This window comes from Bombyx mori, chromosome 24, assembly GCF_030269925.1.
Source record: "Bombyx mori chromosome 24, ASM3026992v2".
Classification (NCBI taxonomy): Eukaryota; Metazoa; Arthropoda; class Insecta; order Lepidoptera; family Bombycidae; genus Bombyx; species Bombyx mori.
This window is the reverse complement of record NC_085130.1, coordinates 12,088,443-12,111,356: the sequence shown is the minus strand read 5'-3', so window position 1 is coordinate 12,111,356 and position 22,914 is coordinate 12,088,443. Positions and strand designations below refer to the sequence as shown.

The 22,914-nt window shown below is 35.7% G+C and overlaps 2 protein-coding genes, 2 long non-coding RNA genes and 1 other non-coding gene across 9 annotated transcripts; 2 read left to right on the top strand and 3 right to left on the bottom strand.

The window, feature by feature from the left end:
- Window positions 1-2,360: 2,360 nt before the first annotated feature.
- LOC134201282 (uncharacterized) lies at window positions 2,361-6,672 on the top strand. Its single transcript, XR_009976506.1, has 2 exons — window positions 2,361-2,614; window positions 3,079-6,672. It is a non-coding gene; the product is annotated as an uncharacterized LOC134201282 (long non-coding RNA).
- On the bottom strand, window positions 5,835-5,941 carry LOC119630529 (U6 spliceosomal RNA). Its single transcript, XR_005246274.2, has one exon. It is a non-coding gene; the product is annotated as a U6 spliceosomal RNA (small nuclear RNA).
- LOC101745408 (uncharacterized) lies at window positions 6,172-9,240 on the bottom strand. Its single transcript, XR_210120.5, has 2 exons — window positions 8,808-9,240; window positions 6,172-8,704 (listed from the first exon to the last, which is right to left on the bottom strand). It is a non-coding gene; the product is annotated as an uncharacterized LOC101745408 (long non-coding RNA).
- A 2,340-nt stretch (window positions 9,241-11,580) lies between these two features.
- Window positions 11,581-16,002, top strand: LOC101747165 (putative nuclease HARBI1). Of its 3 annotated transcripts, none has more exons than XM_062675779.1 (6): window positions 11,583-12,295; window positions 12,415-12,683; window positions 12,762-12,917; window positions 13,016-13,172; window positions 13,272-13,514; window positions 13,601-16,002. In XM_062675779.1, exons 2-6 carry the CDS (start codon window positions 12,479-12,481, stop codon window positions 13,605-13,607), a joined length of 768 nt encoding a protein of 255 aa, XP_062531763.1. In that variant the 5' UTR covers window positions 11,583-12,295; window positions 12,415-12,478; the 3' UTR covers window positions 13,608-16,002. The 3 variants fall into 3 exon arrangements, with proteins under 3 accessions (XP_037875928.2, XP_062531763.1, XP_062531762.1); XM_062675778.1 differs by having other exon boundaries at window positions 11,583-12,309; XM_038020000.2 differs by having other exon boundaries at window positions 11,581-12,309; window positions 13,272-16,002.
- LOC134198689 (uncharacterized) lies at window positions 14,313-15,750 on the bottom strand. 3 transcript variants are annotated; one of them, XM_062675789.1, is made up of 5 exons: window positions 15,639-15,750; window positions 15,297-15,554; window positions 14,964-15,191; window positions 14,771-14,878; window positions 14,313-14,655 (listed from the first exon to the last, which is right to left on the bottom strand). In XM_062675789.1, the coding sequence occupies exons 1-4, from the start codon at window positions 15,651-15,653 to the stop codon at window positions 14,843-14,845; spliced, it is 537 nt and encodes a 178-aa protein (XP_062531773.1). In that variant the 5' UTR covers window positions 15,654-15,750; the 3' UTR covers window positions 14,313-14,655; window positions 14,771-14,842. The 3 variants fall into 3 exon arrangements, with proteins under 3 accessions (XP_062531773.1, XP_062531772.1, XP_062531771.1); XM_062675788.1 differs by lacking the exon at window positions 15,639-15,750 and having other exon boundaries at window positions 15,297-15,605; XM_062675787.1 differs by lacking the exon at window positions 15,639-15,750 and having other exon boundaries at window positions 14,313-14,878; window positions 15,297-15,605.
- Window positions 16,003-22,914: the final 6,912 nt, after the last annotated feature.

Here is a 22,914-nt window from a genome sequence, read left to right as displayed (position 1 = left end):
ATTTGCAAATTACGTAATTATATCAATATTATATCATTATAAATAGATAATTGTCTTGTCCTTTTTTAGAAAATGTAAGTCAACAGTCGATTTTGAACACAGAGAACCTAGTAGTAGACGATCCTATACCGTCAACATCATCAGGTCAAGTCAGTAGTTTAACATACTATTCTGTATTTGACTTCTCTAGTGATGATTTTGTACGAGATCCATGTTATGAATTACCGAGACTTCCAATCACATCAAGTTCAAGTACTTGTGATGAAATTTCAATGAATCCTAATGTGTCTCCAAAAAAGAGTATTGCGTACTATAAAAAGAGAAAAAATAAAACGTAACTTAGGACAGGCATACAAAACTTTAAAAGGAAAATGTATATCAGATCGCACTATGAAAAAAAAATTTGAGAAAAAACAAAAAAAAAAGGCTGCTGAGTTTGTTTCGCCGGTTCTTCTCAAGACTGTGGCTTTTTTTGGAGCCGGTGGTAGAGTTTACATTGTTATTTATATTTTGACATTCAACAAGTGTGTTATACTGACATCTAAGTTCAAATAAATGATTTTGAATTTGAAAGAGTTACCTGTTTGCAGAATGAAATGTAAAGAACGTAAACCATTAGCTGATAGGCATGCCATATTTACAGAATATTGGCAAATGGGGTCATATGTAAAAAGATCTGCATACTTGGCGTCTTTAATGGAAATTCAAGATAAATCTAAGCAAAGAATACGAGCTATTGAACCTGAAAAGCAAAAGCTTAGAATGAAGACATAAAAATACTTTTTTACTGTGCAGGGTAAACGTGAACCTGTCTGCCGAGGACGTTTAATGAAACCGTTAGATGAAAGTGTCAATTTTATAAAGACAGTTGCTATGAAAAGGAGATCATCCATAGGAGGTTCTCAAACTGATGATATAATATCTATACAGCCATTACCCATATCCATCGAGAAAAAAAATGATTTAATTCCGCTGCTCCCTTTAATACTAGATATTTTCCATGAATTTTACATAAGTCTTCCCACGTTGGAAACTTTACGAAATACTGATCCAGATATTTTAGAACTCGATGAAGAAGAAGAATTTTAATTAAACATTGAATTGATATTTATATTTATATTTATGACTTATATTATTATAATATATATCTTAATTGTTGATCTTTTTCACTTAACTCATACTATTATTGTGTTCCTTATAACTTAAGTCATCTAATTATTAAATAATCACATTTACTTTAAAATATTTAATTTTAATAATAAGTTAGTGTTATAGACTTATATAATTCAAATAAACATTATTAAGTTTGTTAATGTATAAGGTTCTAAATAGTTTTTTTTAATTCCTGTAAAGTCGAGTTTTTTGACTTATGTGCTTTAGTCTGCTGACCCTAGAATTGATCATGACACTAATCATAACTACCTAAGTAAGTCTATCTTATATTGTATTTATTTTATGTAAGTTTCTTAAGATATAGCACTGTCCGTGCTAGCTTGCTTATTCCTCTCCCTGCAAGGTTGCCTGGAAGGATCGCTTTCAGCGATAAGGCCGCCTATTTATGTCACCGTCTATTATTTGTTTTTTAAGCTTACTCTGTATATGTGGTGTTAAATAAAGAGATATTGTTATTATTATTATTATTTTTTAATTTTTACTTTCTCAGCTTGTGCTGGTAGTACTTTAGTGACATTTACGGACTCGGTCAAGTAAATGTCACGGTTTCTTGGGGTTGGCTAACTATTGCATTATGTAGTTGATAATATTCTATTTGCAGAAACTTTCGTACGATTCTGCACGTGTTTGATATTATTATTATTATTATTACCTCTATAAAAAAGTGTTATCAAAACGTATTTAGACATTCGGTTTAGATATTTCGGGAAAAAGGTTACCGACAAAATCTCTCTTCGGAACTATTTAAATAAAATTTTATTCCATTTATTAAAGTTTTATTCCGTTACGAGTAAAAACTATTGTAAATTCGTTAAATTTGTAATAATTGATTTTAGAGCGGAAGTTATGACTTCCTTATGAGGAATGACGTTTGTAATTAAAGAAATGTTCTGAAGGCATTTTGTTTTTTTTTTATCACGCGGTCCCTTCATAAGATTAAAATTTGAATAAAAAATTTGTAGATTTAGACTTCAAACTAACATGCTTAGACATTGTAGAATTAGAATAAGATCTTTCTTATAATAAATCGATCATGCCATCCATGAGGGTGAACATCAGTATTTTTTAGCAGCAGATTACACAACAGTATTTTTTTGTTATTAAACTGCAGATGTTATAGAAGGAACTCCAGATAGCAGTCCCACGAAAATGAAAAGAGATACTTAAGTACCGTAAAATCTGTTGTCTTTGCCAAATGGTTACTAATTTTACCATAACCAAAAACACCTTAGAATGACTTTAATATAGTTTTTTGAAGGGTAAGAATGTCTTTATGTCAAAATTGAATTTATAAATGACAACACTAAACTATTAATGGAAACCCTATTTCATTCAACGTCATTTCGATGTCATTTTTGTCAGTTAATATTTCGTGCGTGAGTGATCTACAATCAAGTGCTCCCAAACTTTTATTAAAATAATTAGGATAAACTTTGTCTACGTAAGTATATTTTTAATATTACATTAAGCTAAGGTTGTTTTTTAAATCATATTGATTTGCAGTGCTGCAAGCTACAAGAAATTCGCAATTAGTGTTAGCAAATTCAACATCCAGTGTAAACCATATCATGATGTTAACTTTGCCATATAGTCAGTTAGTCAGAGGTTAGGGCTGCCACATTTTTTAAAATCAGTTTTATTATTTTTATATATTAGGTTATTCTGCGAATCTTTATGTAAAAGTAAAGTTGAAGCTGAAATATGTTAATTCAGAATTAAAATCTTTAATTTCTTAGACGAATTATACCAAAACATATCGCACGCTTGTACTTTTAACTTGTTTTTTGCCAATTATGCCAGTGCCTTACTGAAAGTACAATACACACACACAATTATTTTTCAATACACAGTTATTATTCAACGCAATCAAACCTAAAATTCATATATTTATTTTTATTATTTTAGAACATGGAAGATTTCAATTTAACACATCGGTCCACATAAAAATTATTCTACCGAAATGCTAGAAGTTGCCGCAGACCTAGTCAAAAGTGGAAAAATTTCGTTCCTGGAAGCCTCAAAACGATTCCACATATCACGGCGAACTATCAAAAATAAAGTAAAAAATAAACATAATAAAAAGCCAGGGGGCCAACAAAAACTTACCTATTCTGAAGAAAAACAAATAGTAAATGTTTTAATAGCAGTAGTTGCTTTTGGCGCTCCCCTCTCACGATTAGATTTAAGTTTTGTTGTATTTCATTACTTGAAAGGAAACAATAAACAACACATTTTTAATAACAAACCGCCAGGTAAATGTTGGTTAAGTAATTTTCTGGCTCGCCATAAGGATAAACTAACAACCCGAGCGGCACAAAATATCAAAAAAGTTCGCGCTGCAAAAACTGTCGATGAATTTACTATTTATTTCCCAAATCTAAAAGATACCTTAAAAGACATACCTGCAGGTAATATATTAAATTACGATGAAACAAATTTCTCAGATAATCCCGGATCGTCAAAATGCATTTTTAAGCGCGAAATAAAATATCCTGAAAGAGTTCTCAATCACACCCAGGGAAGTATATCGATTATGTTAGCATCGGCAGCAGATGGTATACTCTTGGCAACTTATAGGTACTGTTTATAAAGCAGAGCATTTGTGGACGTCATGGTGTCAAAATGGACCAAACGGTAGCAGATATAATCGAACTAAATCCAGCTGGTTCGATTCCACTGTTTTTGAAGATTGGTTCTAGACAATAGAAAAGCTACAAGGCCCCAAAGTGGTAATTGGTGATAAACTTTCTAGCAATTTTAGCGTGAATATAATACGCCTATGTGAAGAAAAAATATAAGGTTCACATTTCTGCCTCCTAGTTTTACGCACATTAGACAACCTTTAGATGTCGTATTTTTTAGTCCACTAAAAAAAAATGGCGTCAGATTTTAACTACCTACAAATATGAAAATCCATCAGAAAGTCAGTTAAATAAAACTCATTACTTAAATCTCTCATAGATGTAATAAACGTGACAAGCAAGGAAAATATAATTTCTGGGTTTAAGGCTACAGGGATAGTCCCTTTTAACCCTGAATTTTTTTATGGAAGCTTCCAGAATGTGATGAAGGAAATAAATATAAAGAAGACACCGCACTTTTGTATTATCTAAAAGCTAACCGGTCTGTAAATCCTCTTAGGAAAAATATAAATAAAAAATGACAGTATTTTTGAACCAGTGCATCAGTTTCTTTTGAAGAAATAGAAAACTTGATGTCAAAGAAACCAATGAAAGAAAGAAAATCGAATAAAAAAGGTCTAATAAAGAAACTGAAGGCTGAGGCTCTGAATCATACTATATCTGGATTGGAATGCGAATTTCAAAACCCAGTACCTTCACCAGAACCTATTATGAATCAAACACCAGAATTCGACTCTACATCTAACTCGGGTGGAGAAAAAGTAACTATTTTATCTGAAATAAAATTCAGCTCATATAACCGGGCTTACACTGATTTAAAAAATAATAATTTGCAATTGCATAAATCTGAAGATAAAACTCACGATATATATTGATCATTATCACACACACCGAAACGGTTTTATTTCAAACCAGATAATATTGTAGCACAGACAGATAGTATAATTTGGAAAAAACAACACAAATTTCTGCAGAAAATATGGTAGAGAAACAAATTAACAGTTCCCTTCTCGTTAGATTTAGAGGACATAAAACGAATAAGTTTTATGTTGGGTAGGTTTTAGAGTTAACGGAAAATTCGGAAATGCTGGTTAAATTTATGAGAAGAAGGAAGGCGGGCCTTTTTTATTGGCCTGACGTGAATGATGTTAGTTTTATCCTGGAATCCGATGTGGAGTTGGTCTGGACGCCCGAGAAGGTCGCCGGGGAACATTTAAGTTTGAAAATATTAATTACTCAAATAAATGATTGTATACCCCAGAAGACTACATAAGAGATAATGAAAAAATTACGAAAAATTAAACCAATGATTATACACAGGCTTATCAAAGAAGAGTTTTTGTCGTCAGGCAATTTAGAGGCACAAATCACAATTAGAAAGAAGGCAGAAGATGGATCGAAAATAAGTTGGCTGGATACCAAAGAAATAATGCTTAAGAAAGATAAAATGTACTCCATTTTTACCTTTCTTTTTTTTTTTTTTTTTTTTCTAACCTAAGCTGATAGCCCTAGGGGCCACGTCAGCGTAACCCTAACTTTAGTAGGTGAGCTCACGGGGCTCAAACCTGATGACGTTGCTAACACGAACCCTAGCAAGAGCCGTGCTTCGCAGAATCTACCACCGGATCGGAAACGCGACCCACTGAGAAGATCCGGCGAGAAACTCAGTGGGCTGTGTCTGAGAGTTAATTTACTCGTCGAGCCCTTCGTCGCAAGCGACGGGTTCGACGAGAACGGTGACCGGCATTTTTATCAAAAACAATCTGGACGATGAATTGAAGGAGGTTAATAGTAAGAAAAACATCAGAAGCAGGGCTATTATATCCAAAAGTGATATGGACTTACTTTGGCCTACAGGTAAAGCCATATCTGAGACCAAACTAACAGATTTTTTTTTTATTGCTTTGATGGGTGGACGAGCTCACAGCCCACCGAAACGCATTACTGCTTCGCGGCAGAAATAGGCAGAGCGGTGGTGCCTAGTCGTGCGGACTCACAAGAGGTACTACCACCAGTAAAAAAAAAGTGGAACGCTTCACGATTTTGCGTGTCATCCTTGCGCAGGGGCTATGCTAATCTTCTCTATATTATTCCAATTTTAGTATATGTACTGCCGAAGCAAGTATAAAAAGTATTCTGCACCTTATACCAAAAGATGCACAACACGGTTTAACAAAACCCTGAAAAGTAACAACATAGAAGACAATATCGACAGTTTTACTGGTCATATGGATTTTGAGGCAGAAGACGATAATTGTAACGATTAGTTTTAAAAGTTCTTGCTTCCATTGTACTATTTTTTTAAGTTACATGTAAGAAAATGATTCGCTATCTAATAAATGACAAAACAGTAGCATAATTATAATGAATTACTTTTATTTTTAGAAATATCACAACAAAGAAATCTTAGGTCCATTTTGCAAGAAGGAACTAAGCAACAAATTATGTTTTGCAAGAAAGAACCAACCGGATTTTTAAAGATTTAGTTTATACTGTGACTACATAAACTATATAAATCAGATAGTCCTAGATAGGTTACAGTATCCCAAATAGGTTTAAAAGTATTCATTCATTATTATAATATCTATGCATTTTGCACACTAACCTGCTGTGGGTTGGTTCTTGTTTGCGTAAATGGGTCCAACTTAAAACTTAAATATCTCATAACTACTTCTGTGTGGGTTGGATTCTTTCTGTATAACTACGGCCAATTGATGTTAGCTTTATAAGTGCTAACCTCGCATCAATAAGCGAGTGGTTTATACATGATGATGCCATGGGTAGCTATCACTACCCAACAATTACAGAGATTTCACTACATAATATGTATTGAAATAATAATAAGAAAAAATAATAATCCCACCATTTATAGGTTTATATATAAAAAAGCAGATTGGACAAAATATCAAACTATTTACAAAACAATATTTAATGATTTAGAACTAAAATTTCATGATCCTATTTCAACCCATAATGATTTTTGTTCCTGATTAGAGACTTTAAAAGATATGACAATTCCTAAAATCACTAAACCAAATAAGTTTAAGAGCAGACCTCCAGCTCCCTGTTGGAATGACATTTGTGAAAAAAGAGTATTGCCTCTTACAATGCCTTGAAACTTTATAGAAATGAACCTACTATGGAAAATTATTTAGATTACAAAAGAACAGATGCACTTAAAAAAGAACTATATCTGAACAAAAAAGAATAGGTTGGGATAACTTATGTAAAACCTTCAATAGAACTACTCCCAGAAGTAAGATTTGGAATCTCCTTAAAATGTTCAAAGGTATAAAAGCTGGTAATAAAACATACAGAAATGTGTTTTGTTTCTGAATTTCTAGACAAAATGTCCGATAATAGCAATTTAAATGTTGGTAGTTTAGGCAATATTATCGAGTTAAATAATGACAGCCTAAATTCCAAATGTTTACTAGATCCTCTTACATGGAGTGATTCTAAAATGAGTTTGTTATCTCGGAAAACCACCTGGTTTCGATAATTTACCCTATAGATTTATTAAAAATTTAGATGAATCAGCATAAAAACTTTCTTAATATTCTTAATTTACTTTGGCACTGTAAATGTATTCCGCACAATGGACTACACAATGTGTGATTCCAATACTCAAACCAGATAAACCTTCAAAACTTGCCAGCTCTTATAGACCAATATCACTATCTTCATGTCTAGGTAAAATATTTGAATACATGACTAAAAGTCGTCTGGACTGGTATATGAAATTTAACAGAACCCCTGGGCCTCTAACAACAAGAGAGGATTTCTTAAGTGGAAAATCTCCAACACTATCTAACATATGGCTGGAAGCTGAAAATAGTTTTACTGGTATTAGGAAACAGTGCACATGGCCATGTTACATTACACCTTCACCTATCACTGTATTTCACATCCAATTGAATTACAAAATTCCATTAATAATAACTTATATAGCATATAGATATGTTGCAGTTTTTAGCAGAAAATAAGAATTATTATGTACGTATGTATGTATGTACACTGATGGCGGGGTAAGGGCGTGATTATGTATGTGGTACTATATCAATAATACAATCCACAAGCAAAATTCTCTCAAAGCTTTGTTCTGCACAATACTTGTAGTATATTCACTGCAGAGGCTTAAGTGGTTTATCAGACATTATTACATATTCGCCAAATTAACAATTGTAAATATTTTTTGATTTTTATTGTTTCTGAGTCACAGAGTTTGATAAAAGCATTAACTAACTTTAAGATTTCATTTAAGTCTAATTATATTTGAGGCCTATAAAATGAAAGGCAGCTAAACGCCATAGTGTAGTGAAATGGATTAACTATGGCGCCATCTTGTTTAGTTAGTTGGACACGCTTTAGTATTTTCATGTTATAACAAATGCAATAAATCTAGCAAATTCAGTTCAAAATTTTAATTTTTACTCTGTACTCAAATATAAACAAAGCTTTATCATTTAAAATTCAGATTATTAGTAATATTCTCATTCTTTATAAATCTGCTTTAAAATAAAGAATATCATACCTACCCGAACAAAGTTATTTCAGTTTCTCAACCAGGAGTGTTTCTAACACTGGCCCTAGCAAGAGCACTTCGATGGATCAGGAGGGTCCGTAATGACGTGTTTAGGGCCAATTTTTGTAGTTTACCTCAATATTTGACAGAATTGGATTTAGCTACCTTTGATTTTATAGGCCTCATTTTGTATTATATTAAAGAAATAATTTATCAATGTTATCTTAAGCATATCAAAACTCCTTTCTTTTGGGTACCTTCTCACCGAGGTATCGCTGGCAATCAAATAGTTGATAAAACCGCTTATGAGGGTAATAATGCTGCTGATGTTAAAAATGCAATGGACATTCCTATGACGAGTTTCCTGCAATGCATTAATGAAAAAATATATAAGTTATGGTTAGAAATGTGGAAGAAGGACCAAGACATCAAAGGAAAGTTGTATGGAAATATCCAAGAAAGATTACCTGTTAGACTCGGGTACACTATATTGAAAGAAGCCAGCCGAGACTTTATCACCACGATAAATAGATTGCGCATTGGCCTTAATACTGCACCGTCGCACCTCAATTATTTGTAATAGTGCCAAGTCTAGGCACTATTACAAATAATTGAAACAAACTACAATAAGCTATAACCTTCGATTATACACTTATAATTGAGAATTTTGAGAGCTATGACAATAAGGTAGGTACCGGTAAAATGGGGCGATTAGGGATTGAAAGGCGAATCGGGAAAAAACCGGGAAAATCTTTCGACGCTCAATATAAGTTTTATATTCGTTGCAAAATCTTCCATTTTTTTGTAGTTTAATAGTAGAATGTTGAAAGTTCACAAAACAACTCTGAATATGCATGATAATAGCTGCTAACTTATAAAAAAATGCGTTTCAAATTAACTTCCTGTGGTGGAAATTATTTTAGTGCTAGAAACTTTGCTCTCTTTTATTTATTTGATAATAATAGAAGATGACTGTGAGTTATAAACGTTATTTAGTGTTTGAACCAGCATATATATTAAAGGTAAGTCTCAGTCGTTATTGGTTTTAATGTATTTGATTAAATAAAAATACATGTAAAAATCTGTTGTTTTTGGGGATATTGGGGACGTGTTAGGTACAAATAACAACGAATAAGGGGTCAATTGGGATGAGAATACGTGAAATGGAAACGACCTAAGTATAAATAGGTTCAGGTTTGTAGGGTTGTCTATGTAGTTATAACAATATTTTTTAAATTTGTTGGTAAAAATCTGGTTTATCGAAGCGAAATTGGGAATAAGTCTTTAGTTGAAATAGATAAGCAATTTAATATAAGTAAGTCGATTTTGCAGAGACATGTAACAAGATCAATGAAATCTCAAGGTGGACAAAAATGTCTAAGTAATACATAATAAAATATTTAATATTTGTTCAGAGTGGGGGTATTCATCTCATTAATCCATGGAATAACCGACACACCTAATCTCCTAACCCAGATAGAAATATCAGCCCCTAAGTACTTACCAAGAACGGAGAAATATAAACCGTTTTTATGAAAGCCCACTATATATGTATAAATATATATATATATATATATATATATATATATATTTATTGTTGTTACTGCACTGTCGATTGCACCTATAATTGAGGTGATGTCTGCCATGTATTTCTGTCAGTTTTTCAATTTTTTTTATTGATGATCACTTTGTTGGTGCAACTAAATAAATAAATTAATTAAAACTATATATAAAAATAAAAGTAGTGCCAACCCTAGCAAATTTCTCATTTCGTCCCAATTAACCGCAATTTTCGGGTAAATAGGGATTACACCTATTTTTGCATTTTTTGCTTAAACTGGAATGCTAGTTGCATAATTTTAAATTAGACAACAAAGATGCCCCCAAGACTCAATCATTTTGATCCTGATATAGCATTATATACATCAACAACTACCTTAAAATTGCTCATAAAGTTGGAATTTGTCCCTAATCGCCCCATTTTACGGTACCGTACATACACTGTCATACACTTTCTTTATTATTTTTTGGCTCCGGCACGGTTTGTGCATTCGCCAGCGTCAAGTAATAAGATTTTTATGATTCGCCATTTTTACAGTTTACGAATAATAAAAAACGAAGGAAAATAATCGCAACATAATATTATTGATTAAAAACGAATTAGTTTATAAGTGAGCTGATATGTGATGAAATATAATCTCAATAGAGTGATGGTCATTTATTAAGACTTTATCAGTGGACTTTTTGGAGGATACCGAGAAGTTACTTCAAGTGGCATTGTTTCATTTTTCCACAATTGTGCTCTTTCACAGATTCTAAACAGTTAATAAACCACCGTTATTACACATTGAAACCTGAATAAATACTAAATAGACACAATAAAACAATTCACACAACTTCGTTGTACACACTGTGGAATGTGGATCATCTTATTTTTAAATGTCAAAACTTCTTGCATGACAGAAAATTATCAGTATTGGCTAGTGAATTCAGTGATGTTAAAATTAAGTCCGATCTTCATCCCGCCAGCCACCACTTGCAGGGTTATTAAAAGACATAAACACTTACAAACCGATATATAAATATTATAAAAACAATTTAATATAAAAATGAAGTCATAGTGCACTTTTCATTAAAATTAAAATGACTTGACCTAAAGGTCTTAGTTACCAGGTCATACAATTCCTTTAAAAAAAGCTTTCAACTAGTGATGCGCAAAATGGATCACTGAGGTGAAAAGATAGATACATATCATTTCGCTCTAAAGATATATATCACTCACTTAGCTCACTAGCTCATTTAGATCTAGCTAGCTAGCTTAGTGATCCAATTCAATTGATTGGTCTCTCAATTAGTTCATTTCTTCGTCTAGATCATTTAGCTCAGTATATATATATCACTCAGTTTGTATTGGAATATTTACAATGGTCATTTCAGTTTGTCACTGTCACTTGTCAGGGTCTATATATACACTTACTAATACACAATATAGTTTATTTACACTGTTTTATGATTAAACATTGAATATTTACAACATGCAGTTTACCAGAGAACTAAATACATTAAGAAACTTTTTTAAATATACTTTTTTTATATAGCATCGCAGTATCCGTAATATTAACTTCGCAAATGAATGGCTACCTTTTTATGTAAGAATAAAGCAAATATAAATTTGGTTTTATAAATGCTTTAGTTATGTTAAGCTTTGCTTCTATAGAAATAATGTACATTTTTCCTTGACATCCCAATACTTCGAAACGAAATTAGCGTGAAGTGAACGGTCATTCTCGTCAGACGGCCACACAATGCATCTATCTCACTCATTCATTTTTCTTTCATTCGCTCATCAACTCATGATACATGTCATGAGACAAATGAGTTAAGATCTAGTGAGTTAGAACTGAGTTACTGATACATTCGGAGCTAGTGTGAGTTACGCCCGGTCCCAATATCCAAAAAACGAATCGTTTTATATTACGATCCGTTACAATATCTACGAATCGTAGGACAAAATAGTTCCTTTAAAAACGACTCGTTTTTAAAATTACTGATGACTTGCTACTAACGGATGGGAGGGCTAACATAACGGTTCGTACTGCGTTTTGTATGGAGACTGTTGTCTGTAGTGTTCCTATATTATTTTAGAAATGTCAGTGAGCTGTCAGAACTACTACGCGTAGAGCATTTTTTAACCTACCGATTTTGTTCGGTTGTGCTTTGGAATTTTTGTGTTTGTGTTTTTTCTTTTAAAATGTCGAGTTCAGAAAGTGATAACGAAGTTTTAATGTTACTGAATTCAAGCGACGATTCAAGTGATGATACGCGAAGTAATAGAGTGTATAAAACAAGAATCAATTATTATTCAGAGCTCGATAATCAGGAGTTTCAACTAAGATTTCGGCTCGACAAGCAGTCTGTGCAATTACTGTTAGGTGAAATTTATCCTTTTTTAAAGGTAAAAGGAACCAGGTTCGTATTTTTAATGCCAGCTGTTAATTGGTATTTTATGAAGTAGTTAACTATTTAACACGTGATTACATGAAAATAGTATTTACTAGTTTATTTTAATTCTAGGAATCATGGAATATCTCCCTTACATCAACTGCTATTAACTTTAAGGTTCTATGCCTTAGGAACTATGCTACTATCAGTAGCAGACTTTATAGGTGTTTCGAAAGCATCAGCATGTCGTACTGTTCGCGACGTCAGTAATGCTATAGCACAGCTATATAGCAAGTACATCTACATGCATTCCGATACCGAACAAGACTTTTATGCTGTTTCAAGATTCCCACGTGTCCTTGGTGCACTTGATGGTACACACATTAGGATTCAGTCACCATGTAAGTACTTAATTATGTGCTAAACTAAGGAACCAACTAAAGCTATCCTAAACTAAATACTCAATACTTCTATTTTAGGTTCTCAGATTGGAGAAGAATTTAGAAACCGAAAAGGTTACTTTTCCCTTAATGTCCAAGCTGTGTGCAATGCAGATTTATTATTTATGAATGTGGTGACTCGTTGGCCAGGTTCAGCTCATGATGCCACAATATTTAATAATTCAGACTTGCGAGGTAGGTGCCCATATAATAGGTACCTAATGATAATCAGTATTCATTAGTACTTAATTTCTTTTAATATTAATTATAATTAATTTTTCTCTTCAATTTAGCTCAGTGTGAAAATGGCTCATTTGGAAATAAGTGGTTACTTGGAGATAGTGCTTATCCCTTGAAGCCATATTTATTAACGCCACTAATTAACACACAGACACGGGGCGAACAGCTTTATAATGAAGCCCATATTCGAACAAGAAACTGCATTGAAAGGTAACTCTTGATAATTTGATTTTGATAATAAAATCTTTTAAACTTATAATCAAGTAGGTACTTTCAAACTAAAAAAATTTAACTAATTTTTAATTTTAGATGTTTTGGAGTTTGGAAACGAAGATTCCCTGTTGTAGCCTTAACATTGCGCCTGAGCCTTCTAAGAGCCAATGCAGTGATTATAGCTACAGCTGTACTCCACAACATTTGTCGACTGAAAAAGCTTGATGATATTTCACCAGAAGTAGAAATTCCTGAGGCAGATGTGTCACCTACAGAAAGTAGCACTGAGGAAACTTTTAGTACAGAAAGAGCTAATTTGATTGCAGAATATTTCCATAAGTTATTATTTTGTTATATTACTACTTTAATTTATAAAATACTTCCTACCTGTGCACTTACTTATTCTTATTTTTTTTTAATTTCAGTTTATGAGGATTGAACTCTTCAGAACAGTATCTACAATTAAGTTTGCTTACAAGTTGTATGGTCTGAAATTACTAAATATGTTTAAGTACCTACACATAAGATTTAACTGATTTGCTTAAAGTTAGGAAGGACATGCATTATGGGCTGTTACTGCATTTTTTGCTTGGTATTGTACAGTTTAAACAATGATGAAATAGACGTTAGTTATAGTCTTCCAGTTGTAGTCATCCTTCTGATCCTAATGTAATGTCAGGGAGATTGATGTTAACCTATCATAAAGGTCTGACCATGATGTATGCAAAATGTAAAAATTATTTCCGACCCTTAGGTAGGTTTATAATAATTATCAGTTATTAATAGTAGGTTAAAATATTGTATATTGATATACCTAAAGGAAATTTTGATTAAAGGGAAATGTGAAGGTTTTATGTCGTGTGATTTAATCCTGGTATGCACATTCATTGCTCTACCCCTAAAATATAAATCGCCACAATACCACCATATTTTTATGTAACAGTAATAAATACCGTGTTCTGGTTTATAGGGCAAAATGGCAGGTCTTTTGATAAGCGCTGATGCTTTTGAGTAAATAGGCGATAGTTACTACTATGCACTTAATGTGCCATGATATGCTGATCTGTCTATAATTATAACTAGCATTTTAAAACAAACTAGGTAGGTATTTAAAATTAGTAAATAAAATCAAATAAATTGAAAATACAATTTGTATCAGCTTTGGCTTATTTTAACAATTAAAAAAAAAAAATTAGTCAAACTTATTCTAATTCCTAATAACATGGCACTAAAGGGTAAAAAAACTAGTTAATATAAAAAATGGATATGGTTAATATTAAAATAAGGCTAAAAAATTAAATTTAGAATTTCAGCTGCTAGTTCTAAGTACTTTTTAAGCACTATTGTTCTTTGTCTGAAATTTCTTTCTTTAACAGCTGAATTTCTAAATCTAATTTTTCAGCCTTCTTCTCATAATATTTGGCCATAGCAAGATTTAGTTCAAGGCGCCCATCATCTCTTGCGTCTTTTTTCTTCTTTGCTGGAATTGAAAAAGTAATTTAGATAAGAACACATGAAGAGAAATGTTGAATTGTCTCAGTACTGGAATAACTATTTATTATTATTATTATAATTTTTACTTAATATATAGGTACCTTTGGTTTGCAAGCATTTAGACATGCTCTGCATTCCGAAAATTTTTTTTGGTGTATATGATATTTGGTCTTCTAATTGCACCTCACATGGTGCTTTTCTTTTACTGTCTGAAAATATATTATTCATAAAAAGAATAATTATATTATATAAATAAAGCATCAAAAATCCATATTAATAATTAATTAATTTTACCTCTTTTTGGACTTGGACACAGAACCACATTCCCTTGAGTTTCAGGTTCACAATGATCCGACTGGTTCTGAAGTTCAAGCCCACCGACTTCAATTCCAGCACCATACCAACGCCTAATCCGTCACCACCAAAAGGGACATCGAACCCAGTGCAGGTCGACCCCAAAAGAGATGTCACTTTTTCTAACAATTCATCTGGTGGGATGAAGTCAGGTTTTCCACCACCAGTCTGTATAAAATAAAAATTATACATATTATTTATTGTAATTTTTGCATTATAATGTATATTAAATTAAGGCATAAAACCTGTACTTCGAAAAATAATAATGATTACCTTTAGACTATTCATTCGTACTTTTTGTGCTCTCTTTCGGGCCACCTTTTTCAAATTGTCCCATTTTAATTTGAGCTGTTCCTTCTGCTTGGGGAAGGAGCCACACTTGGCATTGTAGGCAGCAGTAAGGGCCACCCATGCTTCTTCTTTGAGTCTGTTGGTAGTGGCGTTGGTTTCCTTGCTCGTAATTATAGGACTGCCTTCTATTATCTCTATGAGACATGCAACTTCATCCTTGCTCATAGATTTTGTAGATTTCTGCAAGCCACAAGAAATTGGTAGGTTCCTTTTTACACAATTAGAAAACATTTAATCCACAATATTTGAACACGGATAACTTACCGGAAACACTTCCATTTTTAGCAGTTTTATGTAAGTTTAAGCTAAAAATTATTTAACAATATTATAAACTAGATAGTGGACACTAAAATAAGGTACGTTAGTGTTATTTTATCAGTTTGTAATGAAATAAACGAACAACAAAGTACGACGCTAACACAATTTTTTTGGTATTTTGGCGCGGTCCGGCCGACATCTGGCGTTTCCTTCATGGCGTTTTGTTCACTTTACAGTTAAAACTAAAGTAAATGTTTTTAAATTGTGAATGTTCAAATAAAATTACATATGTGATGAATTACAATTAATTTATATTATTTTAAAATATTTATGTAAAAATACTAATAAAAACTTATGTATTTTGAAAAAAGTTTTATTTCTAAAGGATCTTTGTGACACAATCATTTGCATTAACGAAACGCAGAGGGATTCGTTAGTAAGCAGCGCGCCGACGGATGCTCGTAGGTAACGCGGCAAGTAAAATAGTTGTGGAACGCTAATATACGCCTACGTATTGGTAGCATGATTACGATTAGTTGTTATAATACAATGACGATTCGTTATTTTTTGGAACCGGGCCTTAGTGATACATTCTATCGGTGTGAGTGATATATATCTTTTATATCACTCACTCAGGAGCTACACATCCTTACTTTCAACTATGAAGGGTAGAGGTAAGGAGAACCGTCTCATAAGAGAGAAGCTTGAAAAGGTGTCCTACTTTCAGCACTAAATAACAGTTCAAAAATTCTTCAGGATGGCGCTAGCATAGGCACAGGGTATGATATGAATTGAGCAGTTGTTAACTGCTTGAAGTACATAATAATATGCTGAGTTAGGAAATTTAATATATTAAATGACTAGAGTAATTAGTGACAGTGTAATATACAAAACCTCACATAATTACGTAGTCCAGACTAATTTCGTCAATATTTTATAACCTAAAATTATTGCAGTGGTAAAACGTGGAGACATCGATTGCATTTTCTTATCAGCTTTAAATAAAATACTTTTTGTGATTTTGTAGTGCTTATAGTTCTTTCGTCCTTTTTTATTTCCCCGTCTTATTCTTCTTCAGCGTCTTTTTTAAAATTTACCCGGTTGCTACTTTAGCGCCATCCTTATTTAGCAGATTTTAACGGACACTTTTTTCACACACAGAGATGGTTTTCCTTACCTCTACCCTCCATAATTTCAACAAAATGCTCAATTGTACATATCAGCTATGAAATGCTCTCTGTCGCCATTATTGCTTTTGAGTAGGTAGGTAGGTATTTACTCATTGATTAACTGCATATTAATATTAGAATTACAAAACTCAATAATAATAAAAACATAATATCCAAAATAGTACTTATTAAGGACTCTCCATTATAAATGAATGATTTAACAATATTTTCATTGAACAGTGTTTGTTACTTACATATTCTCCAACTAGGTAGGATTCCTAATATTATTATACTATATAAAATATTAATTGTTCTATTTGTTTATTATTATATATTAGGTAATAAATACATAGATAGTTACTGTTGTACCGCGAGGTGAGGACTTGCGGTGGGCAGAGGCTTGGCTCTGTCCCTGGCATTGCTGAAGTCCAAGGGCGGCGGTAACCACTCACCATCAGGTGGGCCGTATGCTCGTCTGCCTATAACGGCATTAAAATAAAAATAAAAAAAAGACCTGCTGGCGACGTTGAGATGATGGACCTCGGCGTTAGTACTGAAGCAAATATTAGCGAAGTAATAAATAACTAGTGGCCCCGCAGTAGTCGAAATTCGACTATAATTAATTGGAATTGTAAGTTTGTACACTATTACGATTGTGTTTTGTACTTCTGTAATCACAAATTTCGCCAAGAGTACACTACACTATAAAAATATTAACAAAGACAAACAATATTTCATCTATTCTTAATTTGATAACAGACGTCAAGAACAAAAGTTTGACAATAAATAGTATGCATGCGTGTGTGCGTCAAATACGTGGTATGTAGTGTGTGTAATGTTTTCTTTATGGATTTAATGTATCTTTCACGCATTATTTCAAAAAAAATATTAGCATTATGCACTTCTTCTCTATATTCTCAATAGGTGTAGAAAATTTCATACTCCTCCGACCGCGCAATTTTCGTAAAAAGGGATTTTTTTTTTTTTTTTTTTGGTCAGGAGGAAATCGCCGGACTTCCGCCCTTTTTTGGGGATACTGGGCGGGGTATGTCAGAGTCGAACTGACTAAAACCTCCTGTCGCTCAACAACCAACGTCCAAACCTCGCATGAGACAGAACTCATGACAAGGCAAAGGGGGGAAAGTGAAGCGTTTAGTGCGGAGCACATCTCTCCCATCACCCTCCCCCTCGGGACGCTGGACTGGCGGTCGTCGGCGCCACGACCACCAGCCCTCTCGGTCGGCAGACTGTCCGAAGCCCGCCTAGATGGCGCCGGTTAGAGTGGGTTACCCTACGGAATACCCCGCTGGGCCAGAACCAGCGTGGGTCGAGGATAGCCGGCCTTCCATCACCCGGATGCTCTTGCGTAAAACGCGTGCAGAGCAGCTTGCACGTCGTCTTCTTAGGCCCCCCTCGCCGGTCCCCAGACCGACATGTGAGGGGGACCCGAAACACTTAGAGGGCCAGGGCTTGGGCGAGATCCGCCTCCCTGGCCCCCGCTCGACGGCGGCGGGATTGTGCGTCTCTCACGCGCCCCGCCGCCTCCTTCTGCGAGATGGTGCACTCGCAGAAGTCGAGCATCGCCTTCCACGACTCGTCGTCGCCGAGCATCGATGCCACAACACTCGGCAACGACAAGTCGGTTCCTATTTTTGCGACGAGGACACGGCGCCACCCCTCCCATGCGGGGCAGGCGACGAGCGTATGCTCTGCCGTGTCCAAGTCGCAACCACAATGGTGGCACTCTGCCGTCGGCTCGGCTGTGATCCGGTGCAGGAACTCACCGAAACAACCATGCCCAGTGAGCACCTGCGTAAGCCGGAAAGTGAGGCGTCCTCTGTCACGATTCACCCAATCCACAAGGACCGGGCGAATCGCCTCGACGGTCCTACGACCAGCCGAAGGATCAGCCAGCCGTCTGGACCATGACTCCAGCACGGACCGCCGAGATTGGGCCCTCCGTGCTCTGACCACACTGGGGCTGGGACGCGCCACGCCCCGGGCACGAAGTTCAGCCCGCCACCTATAGTCAGCGGCGAGCGCCTCCGCTTCCAGAACCCAAGGCGGCGTCCCAGCCAGTACACACGCCGCCTCAAAGGAGATGGTGCGATAACCACGGATGACCCTGACCGCGATGGTGCGTTGCGGCCGTTGCAGCAGCTTCGCCACCCCCACGGCCAGGGACTGGCCCCACACGGGTGCCCCGTATAGGGCCATTGATCGCACCACCCCCGTATAGAGACGGCGCGTCACCTGGTCAGGCCCCCCGACGTTGGGCAGAAGCCGGCTTAGCGCGCCGGCCACCCCCAACAAACGAGGGACCAGGTTCTGAAAGTGAGCACGGAAGGTCCAACGACTGTCCAGAATGAGGCCGAGGTACTTCAACTGCACCCCGACCCCGATACGGACGCCTCCAACCACGATATGGGCATCGACAGGTGGCACTCTCCGGGGCCTGTGGAACCACATGGCCTCGGATTTACTGAGCGCCACGTCGAGGCCCAATCTCCTAATTTTGCCGACGACATGCGCCACCCCAGCCGTAGCAAGACGGGCAGACTCAGCAAAACTCCCCCCCCGGGCCACGACCAACGTGTCGTCCGCGTAACATATTACGCTCAGGCCCGGGAGGAGGGCACCTCTCAGCACCCAGTCATACCCGATATTCCACAAAAGGGGGCCGAGCACCGACCCCTGTGGAACACCGCGCACGACCGGGAACCGGTGCAGGATCCCACCATGTCCGGTACACGTGACCGATCTGTCCTCTAAGTAGGAACCCACCAGCCGGCGAAGGTAGGGGGGCACTCTATGTCGTTCCAGCGCCCCCCCTATCACGGACCAGGGCAGGGTGTTAAACGCATTGGCGATATCGAGCGACACCGCCAAAGCCACCCCACCCCTGGAGACGGCCTCCTCCGAGAGGGCCCGCACGCGAAGGATCGCGTCTACCGTTGAGCGGCCCTCTCGGAAGCCATACTGCTCCGCCGACAGATCGGGTCCCACCCCGACCAGATGCTGGATGATGCGGGCTGCCAGAATGCGTTCCAGCAGCTTGCCCACCTCATCCAGCAACACGATGGGACGGTACCCGGCGGCAGTATCCGCCGGGCGCCCCTCCTTTCTCAACAGCACGAGTCTGCGTAAAAAAAAAAAAAAAAAGGGATACAAAGTTTTTGCTTCACGTATTAATACCTATATAGATACGTGAACAAGACGGTATGTCACTAATACAAGGTGTCCTAGAACTCGACATCAAGCCGAAACGGGGTGACAGGATTGATTGTAACCATCATGAGAAAAATCAGAAAAAAAAAATCTATCCTATGCAGTTTGGAAATTATGGGCATTTAAGAAAAACCTACAAACTTGGTCAAACTGTAGCAATTTTTCGGTTATTGTGGTTAATTCTTATTATTTTTGTTCATTTAAACTTTGGAACCGTACCCCTAAATAACATTTCTAGAATCACAGGCAAAAATAATGACACAACTGCCCCAAGTTTTCTTATACCACCACCCTGCCCATTTCTGCCGTGAAGCAGTAATGCGTTTCGGTTTGAAGGGTGGGGCAGCCGTTGTAACTATACTGAGATCTTAGAACTTATATCTCAAAGTGGGTGGCGCATTTACGTTGATGATGTCTGTGGGCTCCAGTAACCACTTAACACCAGGTGGGCTGTGAAATCTTCCACCCATCTGAGCAATAAAAAAAAGACTTGCCGATGAGCGTCAGAGGAGAAGTGAAACAAACAACGATTCTTACCAGTTATTGCTCACAATTATTACATCCAGCACATTATTTGCATGTAGTGTGTGTGTAGTGTATGTCAGCGATACGCCAGGTTTTTCACACGTGTCTCCTGTAAGAAATTGGGGAGGTGGCGGTAGGCAGCGGCTTGGCTCTGCCCCTGGCATTGCTGAAATCCATGGGCAACGGTAACCACTCACCATCAGGTGGGCCGTGTGCTCGTCTGCCTACAAGGGCAATAAAAAAAAAAGGTGGAGAACCTCGGTCCTTCTCTCCTCCCCTTCTTCCTCTCTGTAGGCGCCGTAGTCCGATATAACCCGGTCCGCTACCCCCCTCGACCGGGTATCCGTAAATGGATTCCACAGCGTTAAAAAAAAAACAAAACGGTTTTCACACGTAACATCCGTTACAACGAAAATATACAATACAATTCTATGAAACTATTACGTGAAAACTTTAAAAAAGAACTGTCTTAATTTTTACCCAGTCAGCCATTTTATTTTTCATATTGGTTCTAGCAACTACAACTACTTTTTTACAAACAAATGGAATAATTGCGAAACAACAATTTATGAAATATAACTAGATATTCAGAATAAATATTTAATTTAATTTTACACAACTCTCATGTAAATTATTTTACATATATGACATTTAACTAAACATTAAGATAATAGATGGCCAACAAAATGATTTGCATTAACAATTACAACAGTTAGGTACTTATTTAGAGTAATTTTATGTAACGGTTATTAATATTGAGTATTTTGACAGTGTGTTTAGTTATATTAACAGGATGTTTTAAAACAACAAATTAAATATTAAGATCTTCTAAACATTTTCACATCAAAACAGTGTCTAAATATTAATTAGGATAGAATAGTTGACAATTTCATATTACTAATATCAAATAAAATTAAAAACCAACTAAACTATAAAAGGACAATGCCCAAAAGTGGGCCAACTTTAGGTCAAAACTAATTGTAGGTACTTGAAAAACTATGCCTTATTTTTTCACGTTGTTTAGTTTATGTATCAACATTTCTTTCACCCTGGCATTGTTTTCCAAAAAAATAAATTACTTATTTGATAACATCCCAAAACTATCCATGCCATAGTTTTTAAATTCGCCAATAGGCAAAGGGCTTAGCCCATACAGCCTTATAGCAAACCTATATGCTGTCAAACGAAAGAGTTGTCTGTGACTTGAACAACAAATTTAAAAAAAATAGCTAATGGTTATAATTCACAGACTTTTTAGTTTATTTTTGTTCAATTCAATATTTATATATTGTAATAATAATTATTACTTAAAACCATGAATTATTTAATATTTTTAGATATTAATGATTCCATTAGTAAAAATCTCAATGGCCTACCATTACTCTATTCTTATTAAATATGATCAGAGAGTTTTGGCAGCAACCCGAGTGAAGCGTAACTTGAAGTTTTATTTTAATGTTTTTTTAATAGTTTATTGTGATGTATAATAAATATATAAATTCGGTGTTGTTTTGTGTAATAAGCGTCAATAATCATTGTCCACGATTATTGAGGCATTGGAATGGAATAAAACGGTGGCTAACATAGCAGTGACTGTTTTTTTTTTTTAAGATAAAAGGTCTGCGGAAATTCACGCTCACTCAATGTGCTATTCATCGAGTTGACGTCAAAACTCCCAAAAAGCAATAAAAAGAGACTAGGCTGTATAGGCCACGCTCTTTGCCTGCTTATTGGCGAATTTAAAAACAACAACAACAATATCGTTGCCGGCTTCCGAATTTTTATTTTATTTTATTATTATTATGAGGATATAATAATAATAAAATGTACGTAAGGGCTTATTTCTAGCAACATTAACCACAATTAACTTATTTAATACTGTAAATAATGATGAGAGCAATTATTGATTTCGAAGAAAACAATTAACAACTTAATTTTAGCCGCAGAAAAAAACAGATTTCTCTTAAACCTGGGTGAGAATATAAAAATCGTTTTCTGAATTTGAAACGATATTTCTTTGTCTATCAAATTAAGTTAAAACCATCATCACGGGACAACTTTTTTTAGGGGCCCGAACGCCCATAGAAAGTGGGCATTGTCCTTTGATTAATGACTAATGACTTCTCTTTCCTTCCATTTCTGCCGTGAAGCAGTAATGTGTTTCGGTTTGAAGGGCGGGGCAGCCGTTGTACTATACTGAGACCTTAGAATTTATATCTCACTAGCGGACCCGCCCTCGCTTCGCTTCGGAAACTGTAATTTATTATTGATTTCTCCACTATTTAATGGATCTTATTATACATATACACCTTCCTCTTCAATCACTATCTATTAAAAAAACCGCATCAAAATCCATTGCG